Source organism: Protopterus annectens, chromosome 11.part0 (genome assembly GCF_019279795.1).
Source record: "Protopterus annectens isolate FY-2018-M chromosome 11.part0, PAN1.0, whole genome shotgun sequence".
Classification (NCBI taxonomy): Eukaryota; Metazoa; Chordata; order Ceratodontiformes; family Protopteridae; genus Protopterus; species Protopterus annectens.
This window is the reverse complement of record NC_056745.1, coordinates 1122681317-1122703322: the sequence shown is the minus strand read 5'-3', so window position 1 is coordinate 1122703322 and position 22006 is coordinate 1122681317. Positions and strand designations below refer to the sequence as shown.

The following is a 22006-nucleotide window of genomic DNA, read 5'->3' as shown; positions in this document are numbered from 1 at the left end:
GGAAATCGCATCAATCCCAGTCTGCTCCGGGCAACCAGTCCTCTCGTGGCAGAGGAGGACAGGGAGGACGCCGCCCTAGAGGCAGAGGGGGTCCCAGGAATTTTGGGTCCAGAGAACCCTTCTCTGAGAGGCCCACGCAGAACCCCTGAGGGGTTGCCCGGCTGCTCCACTCTGGAGTCAGTCGGGGGACGTTTTTCGAGGCATCTAGCAATGTGGGAGTCCATAACAACGGATCGCTGGGTGCTTCGTGTTATATCCAGAGGCTACCAAATTCCCTTTCTTGTAACCCCCAGAATCAGAAGCCTCCCCGATGTACCACCCAATCAGAGGGAGGTGGCTGCTGCAGAAATTCGCAGCTCTTACAAAAAAGAGCCATCCAGCTCGTCCCCCCAGATCAGCTCGGATCAGGGTTTTACTTCAGGTTCTTTCTGGTGCCAAAAAAGACGGGGGACGCGAGGCCCATCCTGGACCTCTCTGTCTTGAACCTGGCAGTACCAAAAGTAAAGTTCCAGATGGTCACACTGCATTCTATTCTCCCACTACTGCGGGAGAACGACTGGATGTGCTCAATAGACCTCAAGGATGCGTACTATTATATTCTCGTAGACAGACATTTTCTCCGTCAGGAGGTTTCTCCGCTTCCAGCTGGGAGCCAGCCATTTCAGTTCAGGGCCCTTCCCTTCGGTCTCACCTCAGCCCCCAGGGTGTTCACCAAGGTCTTGGCAGCGATAGCGGCCCACCTGAGACTCCAGGGAATTCAGGTCTTTCTGTACCTAGACGACTGGCTCCTTACCGCCCCAACAAGGCATCTTCTTTGCTCATGCAGGGATTATTTCCTCAATCTGGCTCCACTCTTAGGGTTGACCATCAACATGGTCAAATCCTCCCGGGCTCCTACACAAGTATTGGATTTCATAGGGGCGGGATTGGACTCCAGACTGATGCTTGCTTTCTTGACTCCAGATCGGCTTCAGAACCTGAGGTTGCACGTGCAGGCCATCCTTCAACTTCAAGCTCCTTGGGAATTGGTCCTGAGGGCTCTAGGGTCCATGGCGGCAGCAATTCCGCTGCTGCCATTGGCCCGGCTGAATATGAGGGTCATACAGTGGACCCTCCAGGTACAATGGTCCCTATCTCGCAATCCCCTGTCTCATCCCATTCCCCTAAGCAGGGTTTGCAAAAGGTCGCTCGTGTGGTGGCTCTAGTCCCCCAATCTCCACACGGGAAGCCCCTTCTCGCTGCCTCCGCCAGTCGCCACAGTGACCACGGACGCTTCTCGCCTGGGGTGGGGGGGGCACTATTCGGGCAGAACAGTCCAAGGCACGTGGAACGACATAGAGACCTCATTGCATATCAACGTCCTGGAGATGAGGGCGGTGCTTTTGACGTTGCAAGCACTTCACAACCCTCTTCCGGTGAGGACGATTGCGGTACAGACGGACAACATGTCAGTCGTCTGGTACATCAAAAACAGGGGGGAACCAGGTCTTACCCACTCTGCCGCGAGGCCATAACAGTGTGGGAATGGGCGATATCCACTAACCGCTTTGTCATCGCAACGCACATTCCGGGACGGTCCAACATTTTAGCAGACAGGCTCAGTCGTACTGTCCTGACTCCTTACGAATGGTCTCTCAATCCTCTAGTTGCAGAGCAAGTATTTGCCCGATGGGGGCGACCTTGTTGCGATCTTTTTGCCTCTCCCTCAAATACCAAATGCAATGATTACTTCGCTCTGATCCCCCCTCCGGGGGAGTCCCCGAGAGACTCTCTAGTTCGTGCTTGGCCTCCCGGTCTGCTTTATGCTTACCCGCCTCTGCCCCTGATGTTGAAACTATTGCAGAAAGCCAGTCAGTTGGGGAGCAAGATGATCCTCATTGCCCCATTCTGGCCTCGTCAGACGTGGTTCCCTTACCTATGGTCTCACCTGATTCATCCGCCCTGGATTCTGGATCCCCTCCCGGATCTCATTTCACACCCCCTGGGTCTCCCGACTCCGAACCTGGCCAACCTAAAGCTGACGACTTGGTTGCTCCAGTTCCACTCCTGATAAGGACTCCCGGAATCTCACCACCAGTCAAAGCCATTCTAGTAGCAGCTCACAAGCCTTCCACCAGAAGGGTCTATCGGAGTAAATGGAAACGTTTTTCCATTTGGGCAGAGCACCGTCATTTAGATCCCTTTACAGTGTCGGTTCTAGATTTTCTAACTTCTCTCTTTCACCAGGGGGCTAGTTCCTCCACGGTCAAGGTACAACTTGCAGTAATTTCACACTATCATGTAGGGCAGGAGTCAGGCCCGCTTCTTACTTCCAAACTGTGTAAGACCTTCCTTAAGGGTACCTTCCTCCTCAGGCCCCCGGTCAAAGAGGAGGTACCTCCATGGGATTTATCCCTAGTTTTTCAGGCCTTGACTAGCCCCCCTTTCGAGCCGGCGGCCACTGTTGATCTTAAATACCTCTCTTGGAAAACTGTCTTTTTGGTGGCCATAACTTCAGCCAAGAGGGTTTCGGAACTCCAGGCTCTCTGTGTCAAACCACCGTATTTGGTCTTCCACCCAGACAGAGTTCACCTCAGGATCAACCCGTTTTTTCTACCTAAGGTATCTTCGGAAGCTAACCTTAATCAATCTATTAATCTTCCAATATTCTTCCCCAACTATCAAAACAAAGGAGAGTATAAGCTGCACTCTTTAGACGTGCACAGACAACTACGTTTTTATATTCATCGAACTACTGGTCATAGGCAAATCCGATCAGTTGTTTGTCTCCTTTGCCAAAAACAACTTCGGCAAGTCGGTTTCTAAAGTTACCCTCTCCCGATGGATATCTAGTTGTATTCTCTTAGCATATCAGAGCTCGGGAAGGCCTGCACCTCAGGGAGTCCGTGCTCATTCTACTAGGGCCGTTGCTACATCGGCTGCTTTCAAGGCTAGGGTTTCCCTGGATGACATTTGTTCCACAGCCACTTGGGCTTCATCTCATACCTTTATCAGCCACTACAGAGTAGATATTGTCTCCCGAGGTAGGGCGTCTTTTGGCTCTGCAGTGCTCCGGAATATTCTAACATGAAGGCCACCCAAGATTTAGGTAGCTGGGGACTCTGTCCCAAAGGTTGCTGACAAATGAAGTTCCTACTTCAGATTAAGAAGTTATGTACTCACCATAACGTTCCATCTGAGTAGGTATCTTCATTTGTCTGCAACCATAAAATAACAGAATCTGCCTGATCATGTTAAAGCAAAATTATTAGATGCTCCATTACAACATGATACCTTGTTTGGTGTTAAAGCAGAAGAAGTTTTGAAGAAAATAGAGGACAAAGCTAAATCTATGCAAACAGTCAAGGATTTCTTACAGGTACATCCTCCCAAATTTAGCAGGAACTGGCCTGCAAAGAATTGGTCCTTTCCAGTGTCAGACAGGCTACAAAGAGGTAGATACAGACGCCCCAGAGGCAGATCACAGCCCCAAGGCTCATACAGGCCTAAACAATGGGGTGCTTCAACCTCCAAAAGCGGAGAAGAAAAATCACAGCCATACAGGTCTCAATGACTTTCCCCTGCCAGTACCAAGCACTTATCTTCTGGCAGCTCCCTTGGGGGGAAAACTAGCACTTTTTGCTCAAAATTGTCACATGATCACTCAGGACAAATTGGTCTTAAATATCGTATCCCAGGGCTACAGGTTCCACTTTCACACCCTACCAAGGCCAAACGGTATGCCAGACCTGCCACGCAATCAATGGGCAGAGGCACAAAAACAAGTTTCATCCCTCATGGACATGAGGGCCATTCAGCAAGTACCACAGCAAGAGAAGGGACGAGGATTTTACTCAAGGCTATTCTTGGTGCCCAGAAAGGACAAAACCTGGAGACCAATACTGGACCTGTCTATCCTGAACACATTCCTGGACATTCCAAAATTCAAAATGTTAACTCTGCAGCAGCTTCTGCCCATGCTGGGCAAGAAGGCTTGGCTTGTGACTTTAGACCTAAAAGACGCATACCTGCATGTCCCAATCAGACAATCTTGCAGAAGATACCTCAGATTTATAGCTGGCTCAATGCATTACCAATTCTCTGCACTGCCCTTTGGCTTATCTACTGCTCCCAGGGTCTTCACAAAGTGCCTGGCACCAGTAATTGCTTTTTGCAGACAAAGAGGAATTCAAATATATCCTTACTTGGATGACTGCCTTATTCAAGCAGAGAACAAGGATACTCTACTACAGCATCTGGCGTTTGTAAAAACATTACTAGCAGGCCTAGGGTACACAGTAAACGAAAAGAAATCAAAACTCGTACCCTCTCAAGAGATAATATTCCTGGGTGCAAGCTTAAATACAACTGCCCTGATGGCTTATCTCACACCAGACAAACACAGACAACTGACTACTTATTTCAAAATATTGACAACAAAGACCCAGATGTCCTTCATGGATGCATCTGCAGTCATAACAAGTGGGTTGTCCTGTCGTCAGGCAGCCCTTCAGTCGGCCGGATTCCAAAGTCCGGGTCCGGCTTCGGCTGATGTCGCACTCCACCCAACGTCATCTCTGTTGGTCTTCGGGTATAAAGGCATCAGCCGACGCCATTTTCCCCAGTCTTTCTTGCCGCGTGGCGCCCGAAGCAGAAGCTGTTCGCAAGTGCCGGTCGGTCGGATCCAGAGATTACTTCTACCGAATACTACTTCGAAGACTTCTAAAGCTAAGTACCCCTGTTGGGGACTCTTTCTTGCCTCAGCCGATGTCAGAAAAAGTTAACAATTGTTTAAACTGTGGGAAACAAATACCTCATAAAGATTTCCACTCTTACTGTCTGCCTTGTTTAGGCCCAGCCCACGACGTAGCAGCCTGTTGCCTGTGCTTCCTTCAACCGAACGCTTAGGCGTCGGTCGGAGTTCGCAGAACAGTTTTTCGGTTCTGATTTTGCGTACATTATGCCGTCGGATCCTCCGACTACCCAATCTGGCAAAAAACGCAAAGATAAAGACCGACACTCGTGGTCCGCGGTTTCGGCCGAAACCTTGGTCAAGCAAACCGCGAGTGTCTCGGTTTCGGCCGAAACCGAGAAAACTGAACAAAGTACAGCTGAACCTATTCCTACAACTGAGGCCCCTGCTACAACTCTTGAAACGATTTCAGAAATTTTACCCACTACGGTGGTTGACTTATCAGACACCATCCCCTTGGATGTTTCTACCCCAGCACGTGGTGCTGCTAGGCCTCCAGCAGCCATGTCCATTAAGGCCTTCGCCAGGGCTAAAGCTGCCAAGACTACTAAAACAGTGCCTGTTAAACCACCTTCCAGGCCCTCTTCTAGTTCTCAAATGCTTACCTTGGCAGAAGATTTAATTTCTTTAATTAGAGGATCTCAATCTCACCCAGACAGGGCCTCTCAGCCCCCAGAGAAGAGACCTAGGGCAGAGCCCCCCGAGCCAGTGTCCTCTGATGATTCTGCTGATGAATCAGACATAACTGACCAGCCAGAGGCTCCCTTCTCCAATTTTGAAGATTCTGATGCTGAAGAATCCATCCCAGCTGCTTCCCCACCAGAAGAATTTTCCTTTGGGGAAACTTTGCATGCCATGCGAGAACAGTTCCAATGGCAGCAACAGGATTTTTCAGACTCCAGAAAAGACTTAGGACCTTTCTGCACCTCCCTCAGCACAGGCCCTTGGCTATACCCCTGTTCTCTCTGTGGTGGATGATGCTTTCAATGATGTTTGCTCTCCAGATTCTTTACCCCCAGCTCCTGCCAAACCAGACAGATTTTACAGGGTGCCAGATACTCATCACCACCTTTACAAGGCTCCACTTGCAGACCCAGAAACTATATCCCAGGGCCCCAAGGCAGTAGCGACCATAGCTAAAACCCTATTCCTTCTGAAAGGGAAGCAAGGTCATTAGACAGATGGGGTAAAAGGTCTACACTTCAGCTACTCTCTCAGCTAGAGCTTTAAACTGTCAGTTTCACATGATACAATACCAAGAGTTTATGCTGGATCAGTTAACTAAAAACTAACCACTGATGAATCTCTTGATAAGAAATATGTATTAGATATGGTAAATAACATACAACAGGTTAGCAACCATTCCTTAAAATGTGGCTATGATGCACTGGAGGCTTCATTTAGATCAGCCATGACAGGCACAGTGATAAGAAGGCATGCATGGCTAAAGGAACAAGCTTTACCGGATCATGTTAAAGCTAAGTTGCTAGATGCTCCTATGGACAAGACAAGTTTGTTTGGTACATCTGCCCAGCAGGTTATGAAGAAAATGGAAGAAAAGGCAAAATCTGTTCAAACTGTTAAAGATTTCTTGCAGGTTCAACCCCAAGGTTTAGCAGGAACTGGCCTGCCAAAAATTGGTCTTTTCCTGACTCCACAAAATTTCAAAGGGGCAGGAATAGACGTTCCAGAGGCAGAAACCAATCCAGAGGAGGTGCCTACAGAGGAAGACAGTGGCAAGGTAACAACAGAGGCACAGACACGGCCACTGCCACTACATCAACACAACCACAGTGACTTAACCTAAACCGCCTACCAGGGAACAAATAGCAGCTCCTCTAGGCGGAAAGTTAACCTTATTTTCAAAGAACTGGCACTACATAACAAAGGACAAGTGGATTTTACAAACCATAGATCAAGGTTACGGTTTCACTTCCACACTATTCCAGTCAAAGAGGAATGCCAGATCTACCTCCAAATCAAAAACAGAGGCTCTACCAGATAATGGAGTTAGCAAACATGAGAGCTGTGGAAAGAGTGCCAGCAGCAGAGCAAGGAAAGGGGTTCTACTCCAGACTATTCCTAGTTCCAAGAAAGGAAAAAGTTGGAGACCAATTCTCGACCTGTCCACCTTAAATTCATACATCATTGTCCCAAAATTCAAAATGCTGACCCTACAGCAACTTCTTCCCATGCTGGGCAAGGAGTCTTGGCTGGTAACTCTAGATCTCAAGGAGGCATACCTGCACGTCCCCATTCGACCAATCTGCAGAAGATACCTCAGATTTCTTGCAGGATCAGAGCACTATCAATTCTCAGCATTGCCTTTTGGCTTATCTACTGCCCAGAGTATTCACAAAATGCCTGGCATCAGTAATCGCCCATTGCAGACTTCAGGGAATTCAAATTTACCCATACCTGGACGACTGCCTGCTACAAGGGGACAACAAAAGCAAGCTGACAACAGATTTACAAAGGGTCATTTACTTGCTACAAGCACTGGGATACACAGTCAATTTACAAAAGTCAAGGCTAATACCATCCCAAACAAGGACTTTCTTGGCGGAATTGGACACAGTAAAACAAGTGGCATTCCTGACTACAGAAAAACAAAGAGAACTCCCTCTATACTTCTTGGCACTAACAAAACTGAACAAGTTAACAGCAAGAAAAGTACTGCAGGCCTTGGGCTTCATGGCATCATGCATAATCTTGGTTCCATTTGCCAGACTACATATGAGAAAACTACAGTGGTACCTAAAGAATTTATGGTCCCAACACAGACACAGTCTAGAAACAGAAATCCCACTAATTCCATGCTTAAAACAGGAGTTCCTATGGTGGGCTCAGGCATGCCAGTCAAACCCAGGCCTACCCTTTCGCAGATGTCAAGCAAGCCAGACCATCACAACAGGCGCTTCAGACCTAGGATGGGGGCACACATGCTGGACAAATGCGTGCAAGGATTGTGGACACAGGATCAACTTCAACTGCACATCAACCTAAAAGAAATGCTGGCAGTAAAACTGGCAATCCAAAAGTTCAAACCTTTTTCTCAAAGAGGGCCAGTTGATGATAAGGACAGACAACACCACAGTCATGTGGTACATCAACAAACAGGGAGGCACTCATTCATACCCCTATGCAGAATGACCTTGGAGCTGTGGACCCTGGCACTCAGCTACAACATCCAGTTACAGGCAATATTTGTACCAGGAAAGACAATACCCTAGCAGACATATTAAGCAGAACCACCCGGATGCCCACGAATGGAAGCTTCATCCGGACATCTTCAAGACCATCTCAAAGAAATGGGGAATGCCACAGATAGACCTATTCGCATCACCTCTCAATCACCAGCTCAAAAATTCTGCACAAGGACATTCCACCCATTAGCATGGAAAGTGGATTCGCTCTCTTTCAACTGGAAAGGCCTAACAGCATATGCATTCCGCCTCTTCCTTTGATACACAAGGTACTACTGAAAATCAAGGAAGAGCGTCCAAGGATAATCCTGATAGCTCCAAACTGGCCAAGACAACACTGGTACCCACTACTGAGGAGCATGTCTCGAACAATATGTGGACAATTCCCCTGATGCCTTTGATGCTAACGCAGAACAACTACAGCATCATACATCCAAACCTAAAAACCTTACAACTGACTGCATGGAACATCACATAACAGCAGCTATTCCAGAACTTTCCCAAAGAGTTAAAGACATTATTCTGGAAGCACGCAGACCTTCAACAAGAAGGAACTATGCTGGAAAATGGAAAAGGTTTGTCATCTGGAGTACGGAAAGAGGAAAAGATGTGTCAAACATAGATATGCCTAACATTCTGGAGTATCTGGCCGAACTTCTTCATTCAGGCCTGTCCTACCCCTCCATCAAGATACATGCATCAGCTATTTCAGCAGAATACAGCTTTGATACACCTGTTTTTTCGCACCCTTTGCTCAGACAATTCCTCAGAGGAATCAAGAATGTAAAACCTCCAAGGAAACCACCATTACCAGCTTGGGATTTAAACTTTGTGCTAGAAAAGTTGACACTAGCACCCTTTGAACCAGCAGCAACAGCAGACCTACAACACCTGTCATGGAAAACTGCTTTCCTACTGCAATTACTTCAGCAAGGAGGGTTTCAGAACTACAGGCCTTAATGGCAGTGCAACCCTTCCTAATCTTCCACCAAGATAGAGTGTCCATGAGGACTAATCCTACATTTATGCCTAAGGTGGTATCCAGAGTGTCTTTAAACCAGGCAATCCACCTACCTACCTTCTTTCCCAACCCACAAAATAGAGGGGAAAGAATACTGCATACCTTGGATGTACATAGACAGCTACGCTACTACTTGGACAGAACAAAAATAGCAGAAAGACTGACCAACTTTTGTAGCCTATGCAACAGGAAGGGAAGGAAAAGCTATTTCCAAACAGACAATCTCCAAATGGATAGGAAATTGCATACGATTCTGTTACTCCTTCCATGGAAAACCAATTCCACAGAACATAAGACCTCATTCTACAAGAGCAACAGCCACTACCACAGCCTTCTTACGAGGAGTGGCAACCAAAGACATTATTGAGGCGGCTACTTGGACCTCCGTGCATACATTTGCCAAGCATTATAATTTGCCTCTATATTCCAGATCCCGAGCAGGGTTTGCCACTGCTGTACTGCAAGGGATCCTAAACACACCATAATCTACTTTTATCCTCCTCCCCTAGTTGGCTATGGTATTCTACCCACTTGTTATGACTGCAGATGCATCCATGAAGGACATAGTACAGTTTTGTACCTACCATAAATGTAGATGTCCGAACTGGATAGCATCTGCAGTCAGGATTACCCTCCCACCATCCCCTCTGTGGTACTCCTAGGGTGTTTACCCTTCTAATAGCTAGCTGTTGGGGGGGAGTCTTTTATGGTGTATTTGTTTGTGTATATGTACATACATGCTTATTGTTGTGTTTACCTCTATCTTTTTGGAAACACTGGCATCTATCCAAATTTTAGCCTGCAAGAGGGCTACTGGCATCTGGGGCAAGAAACACTGAGGAAAATGGCGTCGGCTGATGCCTTTATACCCGAAGACCAACAGAGATGACGTCGGGTGGAGTGCGACATCAGCCGAAGCCGGACCCGGACTTTGGAATCCGGCCGACTGAAGGGCTGCCTGACGACAGGACAACCCACTTGTTATGACTGCAGATGCTATCCAGTTCGGACATCTACATTTATGGTAGGTACAAAACTGTACTTTATCTGCAATAAAAATTCTGCAGGCTTTGGGCTTCATGGCACCCTGCATTCTGCTAATTCCATATGCAAGATTGCATATGAGGAAACTTCAATGGTATCTAAAAAGTGTTTGGACTTAACATTGCCACAGCCTGGAAACAATAATTACCCTCATTCCCTGCCTGCAACAGGAGTTTTGATGGTGGGCAAAAGCCTGTCACCACAACACGGGACAGCCATTCACCTTACCCACAGCCAGGCAGACATTGACAACAGATGTATCAGATTATGCCTGGGGGGCACATATGGCAGGAAGATGTATTCAGGGCACATGGTCCGCAAGTCAAATGCATCTACATATCAATCAAAAAGAGATGCTAGCAGTTCAACATGCCCTGACAGCCTTCAAGGATCTACTTCATCTAGGACAACTACTGATAGACGGACAATACCACAGTCATGTGGTACATAAACAAGCAAGGGGGCACACATTCCTACCCCCTCTGCAGACTAGCCACGAACTTGTGGGACACAGCATTGACTTACCAAGTACATCTGCAAGCACAATTCCTGCCAGGAAGGAAAAAATACTCTGGCATATGAACTAAGCAGAAACCTAATGGTTCCCCACGAGTGGAAATTGGATCCACAAGTCTTCAGCATGATAACAAGGAACTGGGGATGCCCGGACATAGACCTATTTGCCTCTCCTCACAATTGCCAACTACAAAGATTCTGCACAAGGACTTATCACAAGCAAGCATGGAAAGTGGATGCTCTGTCCTTCAGCTGGAAAAACCTAACAGTATATGCCTTTCCTCCTCTGCCTCTCCTCCCCAAGGTACTCCTCAAGGTCAGACAAGAGAAGCCAAAAATGATTCTGATTGCCCCAGACTGGCCCCGCCTGCACTGGTACCCAATCCTAAAGAGCTTGTCCCAATGCTCAGTTTGGACACTACCTCAAATTCCTCACTTATTGACTCAACAAGACAGTCAGATACTGCACAGCCAACTTAGGACCCTAAACCTGGCAGCATGGTGGGTAATGTAGCCATTCAAGACACACCTCTTTCTAAAGCAGTTATGGATGTTATTTTGGAGGCCAGGAGGCCTAGCACCAGAAAATCTTATGCAGAAAAATGGAAGAGATTCTGTGCTTGGAACCAAGCACAAGGTATTGACACGATTGTTCCAAATATTCCTCAGATTTTGCAATACTTAACTGAGATGCTGGATAAAGGCCTTTCCTTTTTTTCCATTAAAATTCATGCCTCTGCCATTTCAGCTCATTACAATACAGAACCACCTATTTTTTCTCATCCATTACTAAGGCAGTACCTCAGAGGGGCCAGAAACATAAGACCCCCAAGGAGAGCACCAATACCTGCATGGGACCTCAACTATGTCTTGGAAAATCTTACACTGCCTCCTTTTGAGCCAGCCTCTGCAGCTGATATAAAATTATCCTGGAAAACAGCTCTGCTCCTAGCAGTAACCTCCGCTAGACGAGTCTCAGAGTTACAGGCACTCATGGCTGTGGAACCTTTTATCATTTTCCATCCTGACATCGTTTCTCTGAGGACAAACACTACATTTATGCCTAAGGTAGTGACCAGTGTGGTTCTTAACCAAACAATTCACTTGCCTACCTTTTACCCAAACACACAGAATAAGGTTACCCTCCCTCCATTCCCCCTTTTCCTTGCTGGGACTTATCTGTACTTCTCTATTCCATACAACCTATGTGGTGTATTTGCTTGTAGATGAAGGAAAAGTTATTTTTTGGTTATGCATGCTTTTTGGCATTAGTGAGCCTACCATTTTAGGGGCACCTGAAATCTGGGCAAGAAAATCTGAAGAAAACGGCGTCAGCTGCATCTTTTATACCCCTGGCGCACTGACGTCAGGGAGGAGGCGACAGCAACCGACGCCGAACCTAGATTTTGGAACTCAGGCTGACTGCGGGTAGCCTGCCAGCAGGGTAACCCTATTGTAATGACTGCAACAGTGAGTACACTCGAACATCTACATTTATGGTAGGTACTCAACTGTACTTTTCTCTTACACCAGGCTAGGCTCGTTTAACTTAGAGGACCTAGTCCTTGTGTAATTCTTCTGCAGGGCTAGGCCCATTTTAGTTAGAGGACCTAGTCCTCAGTTATTCTCTTTCTCTTTTCTCGTCTGGTTGCTTATGTGTTTGTAATGTCTAAGGATAGCAAGGAGCACAAACCCTCTGGGTTCAAAAAATGTATGAAGTGCTCCCAGAAAATGTCTTTGACGGATGGCCACAGTAGCTGTGTCTACTGCTTGGGAGCCATCCATTTGCAGGAATCATGTTTGTTCTGTCATGCTTTCTCTCCTAGAGTGTTGCAGGAGAGAAAGAACAAACTGATACCCAGGGGTCTTCTGAAGCCAACCTTCGAGGAAGCCTTATCTGGTTTGTCGGCTTCTCCGTCTAAGTCTTCAAAGTCAAGATCTGACTCAAAATCAAAAGGTTCAAAAAGGCCTTCTCCAGCACTGGCTGGTGTTTCGGAGCCACCTTCCAAATTAACAAAATCTGCCTCCTCGACTCCTCAGTCTTCAGAGCCGAAGGAGAGCACCGTGGTTTCAGAGTTGGTCACAGGTGCTTCGGTGCCGACTGCTGAACCCTTGGTAATAGTTGACTCTTCTGCTCTGAGCCGGTCTGTAGAGCCCCTACCTGTCTCCTTGCTGGTCAAATCTCCAGTGCCTGCTAGGTCAAGATCCCCAACTTTATCTTCCAGGAATCTTTCGGAAGATGTGGAGAGGGTAGTACTGAGACTCCTGAAGTAGAGTGCTCTGCCTAAATTTTTGTTGGCTCTGACCCAATCGGTTCTGGAGCCACTCAAACCAGTTTTGCCCTCATCCTTGATTCCTCCTGTGAGCCATGTTGGCTTTTCGGAGCCGGAGTGCGTGTTGCCAACAGAGGAACCCTCGGTCCCGGCTCCCCTTGCTGTTGCATTGGAGCCGAGTTCGGCTCCGACATGCTGGGCTCCGTCTGTCGTGTCCAGGGACCGAAGCTCTTCTGTCGGCACCGATGGGGATGGTTTGAATCAATCTTTGTCAGTTCTGAGCGTTCCTCTCGGTGCTTCTGCCAGGGTGAGCTCGTACCCTGCATCTGTCTTGGAGCCAATGGCTCTGGCTCCGGCACTGTCCTTTGTCTCTTCGGAGCGGGGATGGTCTTCGGAGTCAGAGAGGTCTGCTTTTGAGGTGATGAGGAGTGTGCTGTCTCACTCTACAGCCCCTGCCAGTGGTACAAGCACTCTTCTCCCCAGGGCTCCCACTTCAGTCTCAGTACCTACTCTCTCCGGAGACAGCAGAGACCCACAGCCTCAGGAGCCACCGGCTGGTGGCCCCCACTCTTCCTGGGCCTCCCCAGAAGGTCCTTTCTAGGAGCCCCCTCGGAAGAGAGTATGCAAGAGGAAGTATATTGACTCCCAGGATGAGTCTCTGACATCGGACACTGACCTCGAGGAGTCTGAGGGGTCCCCCAAGTCGTCCTCTGATGATGTCTCCTTTGTGGACATTCTAGAGATCCTTAAACAGAGGTGCGACTGGCCCACTGTCAACCCTTCTGATGAGGAGTCGGTGTACCTGAAGGCTTTCGGGTCTCAACCCTCTGCCTCTTGGGTGTCTCCACCTTTCGATGAGCTAATGGATCTGGTTAGTCAGAAGGTGTGGGATACTCCCGATGCCGTGGAGCCAGTTGCTAGAAGACAAAATAAGTTCCTATCTGCCTTTCCTGGAAAAGAATTCTTGTCTAAGGGCGTTCCCGTAGATGCCATGATGGTGGCGACAGCCATGAAGAAGGAGTTGGCGGAGACTTCTTCCTCTGTTCATCTGCCAAACAAGGAGTCTCGACAGATGGGACAGATTTGGGAAGCGTGTATTTAGTTCAGCGGCTTGTACACTTCGATCTCTGAACTGTCTTGCCCATTTCACGAGGTTGCAGAGGGATCTCCTCAAGGAGTTAGGATATTCCACACAGGGTGCTTGTCCTGAGGGAGTCCCTGATAGGATCTCTCCTCAGTTGTCCACCCTAAATTCAGTAGTTAACTCCTCCATGCGGCTTATCTCCCATGCGGCTGATGGAGCGAGCAGAGCAGCGGGTTCAGGAGTTGCCCTTAGGTGCCACTCCTGGATGTGCTTGTGTAACTTTGCGGAGCCTTTTAAGTCCACCTTCACAAATGCCCCATTTGATGGTTCCTCCTTGTTTTGTCCCAAGGTGAATGAAACACTCACTCGGTGTGAGCAGGAAGAAAAGACTGTCTGTGCCGTGGGAGTCTGTTTTACCGTCCCCTCTCGACCATACTCCAAAGGTCAAAGGGGAGGTAAAATGTGGTTCAAAAAGTCCCAGAGGGCCTTTCCGGACACAGAGTGACTCCTCTTTCAGAGGCAGAGGAGGAGGAAATGGTAGACGTCGCCCTGGAGACAGGGGCAGTCCGCAATACCAGCAAGGCCGTGATTCCTTTCGAGGGCGGCCTTATCAGCGCTCCTGATGTGGGGTCCGAGTGCAAATACGTTTCTCTGGGGCCAGTCAGGGGTCGCATCTCTTTGTATTCATAAGCCTGGCTAAATATAACCCAAGACAAGTGGGTACAAAGAGTTGTTACCAGAGACTATACCATGCCCTTTTTCCTTCCACCGTTTGTTCCCATGAAGATCCCAGATGCTCCACCCAATCACAGGGATCAGGCAACTGTGGAGATCAACAAGTTGCTCTCAGAAAGAGTCATCCAGCCCATCCCAGCAGACCAGACAGGATCCGGAACTTACTCCAGGTTCTTTTTAATCCTAAAACAAACCGGAGACTAGAGGCCAATATTGGACCTCAGCAGATTAAACAAATCCATGAAAAAGGACAAGTTTCGGATGGTCACACTGCAGTCGATACTCCCGTTGTTAAGAAAGACTATTGGATGTGCTCCCTGGATCTCCAAGACGCCTACTACCATATAAAAATGGACAAGGCGTCAAGGAGGTATCTGCACTTCTGGCTGGGAGCCAGCCATTATCAGTGTCGTGCTCTGCCCTTTGGTCTCACCACAGCCCCCAGGGTGTTCACCAAATGCATGGCAGTAGTGACAGATCACCTGAGACGTCAGGGATTCCAGGTGTTTCCCTGTTTGGATGACTGACTCCTGACCGCCCCCACCAGGCATCTACTCCTCCAAAACAGGGACGCCACCATCCAGCTTTGTGCTCAACTAGGGATCTCCATAAATTGGCAAAAATCTGCATTACTGCCCTCGCAATCTGTGATTTTTATAGGCGCAGAGGTAGACACAGTGGATATGACAGTTCGTCTTCCCGCCGAAAGAGCACAAAACCTCTCTCCTGGACGATCCTTGGATTCTGGACCCAGTTCCAGATTTATTGACCCACATGAGTTCGCTACACCCCTCTCTCCATACCCTCAAATTGACAGCTTGGCTGCTCCAGTTCCATCTCTAGTCAGGCTTCATGATGTTGTCATTAGTGTCCCATCTTCTTTTATCCTCGCATAAACGCTCAACCAGAAGGCTGTATGACAGTAAATGGAAAAGGTTCTCTATTTGGGCACAGAAAATGAAAGTGGATCCTTACACCGCTCCCGTTCCTGTGAATCTGGAATTCCTTTCGGAGCTTTTTCAGCAGGGATCTGCCGCGGCCACCATCAAAGTACAATTGGCGGCGATCTCACATTTTTATTTAGGGTCTCCAAATGTCAACCTTATGTCTCATAAGCTATGGAAGACTTTCTTGAGAGGAGTCACTTTACTGAGACCACCATTACAAGAACCTGTGGCTTCTTGGGACTTAAATTTGTGTTGTCCAAACTAGCATCCCCTCCCTTTGAACTGTCTCATTCATCTTCCTTAAAATATTTGTCTTGGAAGACTGTGTTCGTAGTAGCTATTGCATCAGCTTGATGTGTTTCTGAGCTACAAGCCCTGGCTATTAAGCCACCTTATTTAGTCTTTCATAAAGACAGGGTTTCTTTACATACCAATCCTTCGTTTGTTCCCAAAGTTTGTTTTTCTGCCACATTGAACCAGTCCATTGAGCTTCCAGTGTTCTTTCCCAATCATAGCAATGCAGCTGAATATTGTTTTCACCAGCTGGATGTTCACAGACAGCTACGTCTTTATTTACAACGGACCAAAGAATTTCAGAAGTCAGACCAGTTGTTAGTTTCTTTTTCTGATTCCAGATTGGGCTTACCAGTTTCTAAGGTGACATTGTCTAACTGGATTTCGAGTTGCATAGCTTTCATCTACAGTTCGGAGGGCAGACCTTTACCCCACAGGATCAAGGCTCACTCTACCTGGTCTCTGTCTACCTCTGCAGCCTTTCAAGCCAGGCTACCAATTGATCATATCTGTGCAGCAGCTACGTGGGCTACCCCTCACACCTTCATTACTCATTATAAGTTAGATTTGGCTTCTAGGGGTAGAGCATCCTTTGGCTCCACGGTGCTCAGGAGCATCTTCCAATGAGCCACCCAAGAATAAGGCACTAGGGATGCTGTCCCATATGTAAAAATTAAGGTGAGATTGGACTACCTAACATAAAGAAGTTATGTACTCACCATAACATTCCATGTTGGTAGTCCATCCCACCCTTCATTTTTACCAACCCGCCCTCCTGCCCCCATCCTGGAAGATCTGGAGGTAATGCTTTAAATTTCTTGGTTGGTGACCCTTTAGTATGGGTTTGTTGCTTAGGGGTTTCTTTCTGTTTCTAGCGAGCAGCGAACAAGATCTAGGGATTGCACTGGTGCACCATAGGATGCCTGCTTAGCCACGAGCCAACCAAAAGTCTTCAAGCTTGAAAATCGGCTGAGTCGGAGCCGAGGATCAGCTCCAAACCCATATGTAAAAATGAAGGGTGAGATGGGCTACCAACATGGAACGTTATGGTGAGTACATAACTTCTTTTTTAAAGTCCGACTTGGAACAAAGCCAATTTTCAGCAGAGGCCCAGGGTGAAATGTTCTAGACACATGTCTTTGTAACGTGGGAGGAAACCGGAGTACTCCGAGAAAACCCACATGAACAAAGAGAAGACATGCAGACTCCGTACAGAAGGCACTCCAGTCGAGAATCGAACCAGAGAACTTCTTGATGTGAGGTGACAATGCTAACACTGCACCACTGAGTCGTAAACGTCTTCTTGCTTGACTTCATTATGCTGTGCATGTCTACACTAATTGGCAGCTATCCTTCCAAGCCATCTTTGTACTGATAGCCATGGAATCATGTTGATTGGCTAAAGGTAGTTTTGGCAAAGGCAAAAAAATATGAAAACGTCTTGCAGAAACTACCTTTTGTGAACATATCACAAATCATTTTTATTGCACCCCCACACCCTCAGAACTTTTATATACCATTTCCAGGGCTGCACAACAGAGGACAGAGAGATGCACACTTCACTGTCGGTGTAGTTAGTTTCGCCAAACAGTGTTTAGACATTTTACCTTTGCTGAAACTAACTTCACTGATTTGATCCATTCCCAATAGCCGTCTAACTCCTCAGGCCATCTCCACACTAATCGCTGTTTACCTTCAGTAGTTCATCTGTACAATGATGACTGGCTGCCCCAGTCCATATTTGCAGTGATCACCATATACCCTCCCCAAGAGTATGTTCACACTGATAGCCATCTACCCTCTCCCACCCCAGGCCATTTCTGTAAAGATTGCCATCTTCCTCTCCATCAGTTTTCAGGTATCCGCAGTCCATTTTGCTGTACTGCATTTTATGCTGTAATAACCAGATGAGACTGCTGGGGCATCTGATTTCCACTGGAATGACACAGTACTTGAGTCATCCTCACTGTTCTCAGGTAAAATAATTTTGCTTAAAAATGTTGCATTTCAGTATGACTTCTCACACCTATGCCAATTGGGTAGTTGGGAAGTTGATGGTTTTGAGTTGTGAATTGCTACAGTGCAGGACAAGTCTGACGGTGGGTATTTACTTGGTGAGACTGAAGTCTCTTCCAATAATTATTAGTAGTAATTTCATTCCTGTTAAGTAAGTATTCTGTATTGCTAAACTTAATGTTGTTAAGAAGGTGACAGTATAACACCGTATGAATTTGTCTGCTAACTTTGCTGCTGCAAGCTACTGTATTTGATTCTTTTACAGTAATTACTTAAGCAACTGTACATCCTGTTTATATATTATCATTAGTTCACTGCTGATAAACTTTTGACTAGTTAAATAATTTGATGGACTATATTTCTTTATTTTTAGGTTGTATCAGAGCATGCCTTTGAAATACCAGATAATATTAGACCTGGCCATCTCATCAAAGAACTTACAAAAGAGGTTCGCTATGTGGAGGTAATGTTCACTGCAATGCCATGACTGCCATTTTTATTTTTTAGTTACCTTGCTTTGAGTCATTAGTTGATAGAAGCCTTGATTTTGCTTTCTATCCCTTCCTTATTAAGCATGTAACAGGAGAGCATTACATTTGCAGATTTTTTTGAAGCAACTTTATTCAACACATTTTTAATTTACAAGTGTGCATAGACATTTAAAAGTAATGAAAAATAAGAATTTATTTATTTGGCATTTATTGACTGGGATAGTCCTGCTAGGCTAGTGCCCTTTTTCAGCGGAGGCCCAGGGAGAAAATCTCCACAGTACAATTAAGCAAAAATGACAGAAATTGACTTAATATACAATAACAGTAGAATAAAAATTACAGGATTGTAGTTGAGGACAAAAAATATACAATAGAGTAAATGTGCAAATATAAGGTTTTCCATTCACATGTACATGTTTTAAAATTAAAGATGTTATGTAGTCCAGTCTCGCCTACATTCTTACCTGTGGGTTCGGAGCCGAACCTCGGCTCCAACTCTGCAATACTCTAGCTCGAAGTCTTCAGTTGGCTCATGGCTAAGAGGTATCCCATGGTGCAATGCGCCTATTCCCCAGATCTCGTTTGCCGCTCGGATGTGGTCTCGCTCTTGGCCATGGCCAAGTACAAATTTACTACATTTTGTTAAATTTAGTAGCTCCAAAAGCTATTTTAGTAGCTAGTGTGTGTGTAATTTTACTTTTAGCAGTTTAGTGTCTCTTCTTGTATCCCGCTTTACCTGGTGTTTACAGGCTAGGCCTGTTTCAGTTAGAGGACCTAGTCCTCCCCTGGTTTTTCCTGTTGTTGTTTCTGTTTGTTTACCAGTTTAATCCCCCTTGGTAGAGTTATTTTTGTGGTGTGACTGTTGGCTGTTCCCCTGTTGGTTTTTTCCTGGGCTAGGCCCATTTAACTTAGAGGACCTAGTCCTCCCTGTGGTTACCGTGCGGTCTGCAGGCCATTTGAGTTAGAGGCTAGTTTCCCGTGCTTCTTGTTTCTGTGGTGAAGGTGCCCCTACCGTTTTCCACTGTGTGTGTGTGTGTTCTTGTCTCAACATGTCCAAGGAGTCTAAAGAGCACAGGCCTTCGGGCTTCAAAAAGTGTTTTAAGTGTAACAACAAAATGTGTCTGACAGATGGGCATTATGTATGTGTGTATTGCTTGGGGGCTATTCATTTACAGGAACCCTGCTTGTTCTGTCACGCTTTTAGCCCCCGCGTGCTGCAAGAGAGAAAAGAACAAGCTGATTTTGAGAGGATTGCTGAAACCATCTTTTGAAGAGGATTTGGAGAGATCCACCAGTTCAAAGTCTTCTCCCAAATCGGATAAAAAGTTGGATAAAAAGTCATCTAAGAAGTGCTCTCTGGCTCCGTCAGTCTCCTCGGAGCCACCGGCAAAAATTATTAAGACAACTATAGCCTCTTCGGCTCCACTGGCTTCGGAGCAGATAGAAGACAGTGCTTCTATGATGTCTACTTCGGCTCCAGGTTTACTGGACCTGAGGTCAGATGCGTCAGTTTGGAGCTGGTCTCCAGATGTTCTTCGTGTTTCCCTGTTGCAGTCATTACATTTGGGTAATCTGCTGGCAGGTTGACCTCAGTCGACCTGAATAACAAAGTCTTGGGTCCTGCGTCAGTTGCTGTCTCCTCTTCCATGACGTCAGGTCATCAGGGGTATAAAGCATGCACCTGACGCCATTTTAATTGGTCTTTCTTGCCGCGCGGTGTCCGAAGCAGAAGCAGTTCGCAAGTGCTGGTCGGCCGACTCCTGAAATTTTCGTTTTCAAGTTTCAGAACCGAAGTCTTCAAACTAAAGCTAAGTACCCCGTCGGGGAAACTTTTTCTTGCTTCTTGCTTCTTACCGATGTCAGTAAAAGTTAATAATTGCATCACTTGTGGGAATCAAATACCTCATAAGGATTTTCATTTGTACTGTATTCCTTGCCTAGGCCCTGACCACAACGTGCCTTGCTGTCGGTTTTGTGCTAAATTTAACCAACGCACTATTAAGCGTCTGTATATTTTTGCTTCTAAATATTTTGGTTCAAGATTTAACTACCCTGAAATGTCATCGGTTAACAATCCGACTACCAAAGTTCACAAAAAATGCAAGGAAAGAGACAAACCGTCAAGGTCCAAAACCGACGACGAAGCTTCTCCTAAATCAGTCTGTGGTTCACCTGTACTCAGTGAGGTGTTTTCGCAGCCCCAGATACCCGCTACTTTTGAGTCGCAGGCCTCTACAGAGACCCATTTGGAGTCCAGTATGCCACGAGATTCGCAAAGTATTGAACCCGCAGATGTCTTTCCCTTGGATGGGTCCAGAGCCGCTGAGCAGGCACCAGCTTCTGAGGGTGTTTTCAGGCCTCAACATTTTTATATTAAACCCGACGCCATCAACAAAAACAAGTTCAAAAACAACTTCATTGTCTAAAAAACCAACGCATGAGCCACGTGCTCAATCCCCTATGCCTAAAAAACAAATGATCAAAATGGCTGAGGATTTAATTACCTTGATCAGGGGTTCACAACCCCCCCCCCCCCCCCACTAAGAGGCCTAGGCAAGGCACTGATTATGAATCTTCAGATCAGGTTTCCATTTCTTCTGATTCCTTTTCTGATCAGGAATTTTCTATTCCACCTTATAAGGATTCTGATGCATCCCATCTGCATCTCCTCCTGAGGATTACTCTTTTGGAGAGACTTTGCATACTTTAAGGGAACATTTTCACTGGGAGAGTTAGGACTTCTCTGAATCAAAAAAGAGGCTTAGGGATTTCCTTCTTCCTCAGCATAGGCCTTTGACAATTCTTCCTGTATTAGACATTGTGGATGATGTGTTCTCTGAGTCAAGCATGGCTCCTGATTCCTTGCCTCCGGCTCCTAGTAAGCCAGACAGATATTACAGGGTTCCTGACTCCCACAAATTTCTTTTCAAAAACCCTGCTGCTGATCCTGAGACTATTTCTCAGGGTCCCAAGGGTGTTAAGGCTTCTACAGCCAAAAATCCTACCCCTTCTTATAGAGATTCCAGGGCGCTGGATAGATGGGGTAAGAAGGTTTATACGTCTGCAACCTTGACAATCAGGGCTTTAAAATGCCAGTTTCATATGCTTAAATATCAACAGCATGTTATGGGGTTACTGCAACACAAAATGATGTTGATTTCTGATTGTGTGGAAAATAAAGAATTACAGGATTTATTGCATGCAGCAGAACAGGTTGGAAAGCATACTTTGCAATATGGTTTTGATTCCTTGGAGGCCTCTTGTAGGGCGGCCGTTACTGGATCTATGATAAGAAGGCATGCCTGGTTCAAGGAGCAAAATCTGCCTGATCATGTTAAAGCTAAATTGTTGGATGCCCCTTTGCAGCATGATACTCTGTTTTGTAATAAGGTAGAAGAGGTTTTAAAGAAAATGGAAGACGAAGCTAAATCTATGCAAACAGTAAAAGATTTTTTCCAAGTGCAGCCACCCAGGTTCAGTAGGCACTGGCCTACTAAAAATTGGTCCTTTCCTGTGTCTAACAGAGCCACTGGGGGCAAACCCAGGCGCTCAAAAGGCTCCAGATATCAATCACAGGGATCTTACAGGTCAAAGCAATGGGATGCCTCCACCTCCAAATCTGGAGGTAACAAAGCACAACACTACAG

The 22006-nt window shown here is 46.5% G+C and overlaps 1 protein-coding gene across 1 annotated transcript in view; it reads left to right on the top strand.

Annotated features, from left to right (window-relative positions):
- Positions 1–22006, top strand: part of KDM7A (lysine demethylase 7A) — a 1445788-nt gene that overhangs the window by 903960 nt on the left and 519822 nt on the right. The window contains exon 11 of the mRNA XM_044087282.1: positions 18242–18331. Within this exon, the coding sequence (XP_043943217.1) occupies positions 18242–18331 (90 nt within the window). The remainder of the gene's footprint in view (positions 1–18241; positions 18332–22006) is intronic.